The sequence below is a fragment of the Peromyscus californicus genome, unplaced genomic scaffold (genome assembly GCF_007827085.1).
Source record: "Peromyscus californicus insignis strain IS unplaced genomic scaffold, ASM782708v3 Scaffold_15__1_contigs__length_86483966, whole genome shotgun sequence".
Lineage (NCBI taxonomy): Eukaryota > Metazoa > Chordata > Mammalia > Rodentia > Cricetidae > Peromyscus > Peromyscus californicus.
Window position 1 is genome coordinate 15,475,331 of NW_026294447.1, and position 5,464 is coordinate 15,480,794.

At 38.4% G+C, this 5,464-nt stretch overlaps 1 protein-coding gene across 1 annotated transcript; it reads left to right on the top strand.

The window, feature by feature from the left end:
- The first annotated feature begins 287 nt into the window (after positions 1-287).
- LOC128110460 (adenosine 5'-monophosphoramidase HINT1-like) lies at positions 288-872 on the top strand. The gene has a single exon (XM_052738171.1). It carries the CDS (start codon positions 346-348, stop codon positions 724-726), a length of 381 nt encoding a protein of 126 aa, XP_052594131.1. The 5' UTR covers positions 288-345; the 3' UTR covers positions 727-872.
- The last annotated feature ends 4,592 nt before the right edge of the window (positions 873-5,464 follow it).

A 5,464-nucleotide genomic window follows, 5' to 3' on the forward strand; every position in this document is an offset into this window, starting at 1 on the left:
ATTAGTCTATCAACCTTTTCCATACAGGCCAGATATTTTTGTGGTCCTGGATTGGAAATGACTTCCTGTACCTTGAACACTTTCTCTTTCTATTTGATGCATCCAAAACTCTTAGTCTAGTTCCAAACAATTTAATTTTTTTAAACACATTTAAAGGGCATAGGCAGGATGACTCCCTGCTCCTACATCTGTCTCATCTTTCATTACTATCAACGTTACCAAATTATTTATCACAATTCACTACCTCTCATATTTTGCTGTACAAAAATTCCCAAAGCCCGCTCTCCCTCACCGTGGCCGCGGGCGCGGGAAGGACGGCGAGCGGCGGCGGCGGCGACGGCGACGATGGCTGACGAGATTGCCAAGGCTCAGGTGGCCCAGCCCGGCGGCGACACGATCTTCGGCAAGATCATCCGCAAAGAAATCCCCGCCAAGATCATCTTCGAGGACGACTGGTGTCTTGCTTTTCATGACATTTCCCCTCAAGCGCCAACACATTTCCTGGTGATACCCAAGAAGCATATATCCCAGATTTCTGTAGCAGAAGATGATGACGAAAGTCTTCTAGGACATTTAATGATTGTTGGCAAGAAGTGTGCTGCGGATCTGGGCCTGAACCGGGGTTATCGGATGGTGGTGAATGAAGGTGCAGACGGGGGACAGTCTGTCTACCATATTCATCTCCATGTTCTCGGAGGTCGGCAGATGAATTGGCCTCCTGGCTAAGCAGGTTGGGGATAATTTTCCCTTCTCTAGGTAGTGATTCAGTTGTCAAGCTCCAGTATGTTAAATGGCACACATAGGTTTGCCTGTGTATGGAGAAATTGAAGAGATCATTTAAAATCCTGTGCCTAATAAAAGACATTGTTGCATGTCAAAAAAAAAAAAAAAAAAAAAAAAAAAAAAAAAAAATTCCCAAAGCCCAAAGAATAAAAGACAAACAATATAGAGGAAAAGACCTGGGTTGTATCCTAACCACTTACCAGGACATGATGTTGAATTTTGCAACTCCTCAATTTGTTATTTTGCTGAAAGTTGATAGAATTCTAGCAAGTGGATAAGCTGTACTATCAGGGACTTGATGAGCCTCATTCTGCTCCATCACTGTTATTCAACCAACAAATGGGAAAGAGTCATCTCTGCATTCACAACCCTTCATTATACATAGTTGCTGAAATTAAAACAATATATTCATTTATATCTGTGTAAACATGGCTACATAAAAATGACATCTTGGTTTCTTATACTGAATTCACTCTCAGACTCCAGTTTCTGCAGATGGTGAGTCATTACCAATCCTAGACAACCTAGACACTTTTGGGTTGGGAAGTACTATTTTGGAAACTATCCAATCAGTTGAGGATTCCCTTCCAGATGGCCTTGTCTGTCTTCCTGCAGGACACAGTAGGAGAATTTCTGCACTCAGGAAGCAGCTGTAGGGTACTGAATTTTACACCATTGTGTCATTTCTGCCTGTAGCTGAGGGGTAGCATTCTTCACTTAGCACTGCTGTGCTCAACACTGACAAACTGGAATAACAGAAAGCAAGGGGGAAGTCTCAAAACAGAGTTCCAAGCTATTTCCTCTAGAACACCACAAATATTGTAACTAAAACATATTTCTGTATGACACCCGTGGCTAGAATTCTGAAGTTAAGGTGTCATCTCTGAAAAACTTATCATTATAAGCCTCTCTTCTTGGTTGATAGATAACTGTTTGCTCCCTGTATTGTTACATTGTCTTTCCATATATATGTGTCATTATCTGTTTTTTTCCATGAAGACAACAGTCATATTGGATCAGAATCTTCCAATGACCTCATTTTAATGTGATTGCCGCTATGAGGATTTAATCAACTGAGGTCTCAGGAAATGGGACACCAAAATAGCTTTCTTGTTAGACCCAACTAAAACTATAATGATTGGTAACCATAATTGAACACCATGTATCAACTGCTTAATCTCTCAGGCATTCCCTCTCAAGGTGTTTTATTGAGGTCCATAATATTTGTGAGATTTCCATAAAGCCAATTCCTACCTTTGCCTTTCTTGGCTTATGGTTTATCAATCTAGAGTCATAGTAAAGTGGAGTATAGATATGGAAGTATCATTGTCCTTTTTAACTTGTTTGTTTTTCAAGTCAGGATTTTTCTATTCAGCCCTGATAGTCCTGGAACTCACTCTGTAGACTATGCTGGCCTCAAACTCCCAGAGATCCACCCACCTCTTCCTCCTGAGTGCTGGGACTAAAGGCACACACCATCACTGCCCATTTGAATTTTCAGTGTCTTAAAAAAGAAATGATTTGGCAACCAGGTTATGGTCTGGTCCTGTCTTTCCTGGGTTTTCCCAAATATCCATGGGTGTATATATGTGTTTCTGCATTTCTACTTTCACCTTAGCTCAAACCAGATACAGTTCTGTACCCTTATTGAGACCTGCAATCATCTTTACCCTAATCATATCCCTTCAACTTTCTCTGTTAGACTGGCAAATGTATATCCTTATCTGAGCAGAGAAATGAGTGGCCTATCACATCAATTTCTCCGTGTATGGTTTAAGTATGTCTATTCAAATTTTATGGTTGTTTAGGAAAACCAGGTTGTCTATCAAAGCTCATATTCCTGTCCTGCTTCCTACACACTTTGAAAGTCTGTGACAGATTCACAGGACAAAAAATTTCCAGACCATGCTTTAAGAAACAATATTTTTAATTAAAAAGTCATGCTCTAATTCAATTATTTCTTATTGCATAAAACTAGATATTGTAAATAAGAAAATAAAAACAGAAATATATTTTATTTAAGTTCTTGGCTCTTGAAAATAAGAGTCATCACCTCTGTTATATAGTTTCCCAAAATATTTTTTTTAATAAAATCTAGCAATTAGCTCCTCTTTTGTATTATTTCCTAACTCAATTAATATATGTGAGATGGTAAGCCCTTCATTGGGCTGGTATAATAAGGAAACAGTTTGGGAAGGAATTTATATTTTAACTTCATAGCCTATTGTTAAAAATTATGATGTATTAATGGCCATGTGTGTCTTTGTGTACCTTTGTTTGTTTGTATGTTTGTGTGTGTGTGCTTACTAACAAGGGACAACTGGAATTTAGAAAACAAATGCAAGGCACAGGATGGAATTTATGAAACTCTCTGGTATCCTGGCTATATTACTTTCCATTTGGGTCAAGTGAGAATGTGATTTATCTTAGTTTCAGTTCCCTTTCATTTAACTGCAAAATTCTTCCAGAATACAGCTGTTTTAATTTATATCCCTATAATCTGGCATGGTACAGAGTAATTGTCACTATTTCCTGAGCATATAAATGAGTAATGTCTAATCTTTCAATAGAGTAGAATGTTTCATTTTACTCTTAAGTAAGTTCTGTTCAGTATGCTTAAGTCACGATCCACAACTTGGCCAGGAAACATTTTTCAAAAAGTGCATATACCAGCCTTATATGATATGCAGATGTCCTTGTTACTCAAGCAAACATGAATTAGACCTCATGTGAATTCTAGAAGAACTTACATCTTGTACTATGACTCCATATGTGCCATATCATATTCCCTTTGCATAGGTCCTGTTTTATAGGTTTATGTTGTATAGGACTATTCTCCAAACCAAACTGATTCCTGTTTTAGGTGTTCAGAAAGGCCTGCTCACTAAGATCATCATAGCTGGACCTCTTGACTAATAATGTTCCCTCTTGGAAAGAGAGGACAGGAAAAGTCATGGTACCCTCACATTGGTATGCTGCTGCCTCTCTGCACCCAATTATATGCAATTGTGCCCTAGTAGCACATGGCTTCAGGATTTCTGGGAAGGGCAAGAGAATATAGATGGGGAAGGATTAGGGGAGGGGACTTCATCTATACAGCTGCATAGGGGTCATTATCCATGTTGTATACAGACTTTACAGTATGACAGCATTAAGGGCAACCACACTTCTGTCCATAATCTCTCACCCATTGTTCTATAAGCAAGCCTAATAAACACTTTGCATCCCCAGAGTTATACTGGTGGTATTTTACCTTGGTTTTTCATTGGGATTCAAGGAAGAAGGTGTCGATATTTTGTTTATATCTTTCCAAAGATGGAATTTTTCAACATTGTGTCTACTCTATTTATGGAGATTTTTAGTCTCTATGTGCCAGAGAGTACAAAGCTACCTCTATTTTTCACATTACCCACAAAAGGCCCTTTGCTAACTGCAAACCTGAATGGATACTGAGTATGTTCTTACCTTTGATAAAGGTAACGGCCACAGTAAACTTAAACCACTGCTTGCAGTTCTTTAACTTTCTATGCTGAAGAAATTCAGAATCCCAGAAGTTCAATGTCTTGAGAAAGCCCACTGTTAGAAGCTTGGGCATTCAGATCCTGATTCCAGGGTGGCTCCCCTGTACAATGAAAAAGAAGGTCTGAGTTCTGCAGCATAATGATGGGTGAGTTTGTTAGCTCTGACATGATTTTCCTATAGGGTCTAGATATCGCAAAACAGGTGAGCAAAATTTGTTGTATGGCTTAACTCCCTTTGATGGTGTTTAAAAAGAAGTAAATGGCTACCTTTCAAGCTTTGTACTGCCCTGCCTAAGGTAGAGACATCAATGGTTTTCTCTCATTCCTTTTGTTCTTCTGGTCTTCTAATTTAAAGTTATATTCTTTGAAACCTTCGGATTTTAAATATTCTCTGGAATTTTGTAAATATATTTAAAATCACAAGGCTAAAGGAGCACTGATGAATCAAATCTCAGGGTCAGGGAAAACAAAAAAATCAAGTTACAGTCTAGAAGAGCTCAGACTAGGTTATGGGATTCATGGATTGAGACAAACAGTAAGTACATGGTTTCATCTCCAGGCTATGCTTGAGCACAGGCAAACTCCAGATATTTCAACAAAAACAACTGGGAGTTTGTGATGCTTGAGAACTGCAAACATCTTAGGTGTTAAATTCAGTTTACTTCTGTGCAAGCTATGCTTCTCCTAACGGTTCTTAATTTTCACTACTTTCCTCCTAAAGATCCGTACTCATTGTCTGCTAATATACAAGTTACAATGACCAGTGTTCACAGAGCTAAAAAATTATTATTCTTCGCAGCAACTTGAGAAGCTTTGAAAAGCCAAGACTGCATAGCACCACTAAGAGATAAAGAGCTTGGAACTGAGAGAACTAAAGGACAAATGGTTCATTTCAGTACATCCTGTGTAGCAGTGCATTACCAGAGACAATCAGAACAAAAGATAAGATCAGCATCCCAAGGGCTAAATCATACCCATTTGCCATCTTCACCAAAATGAGACTAGATGAAAATATTTTTTTTTTATTTTGCATGTCATTGAAAATTTGAATAATGAGATTTTTTATGACCCACAATCTAGGCAAAACCTTATCCCAAAAGATAACAGAGATGAGATGAATTGGAGGACCATAGCCAGACACAAAAAAGAAACAGAACCTT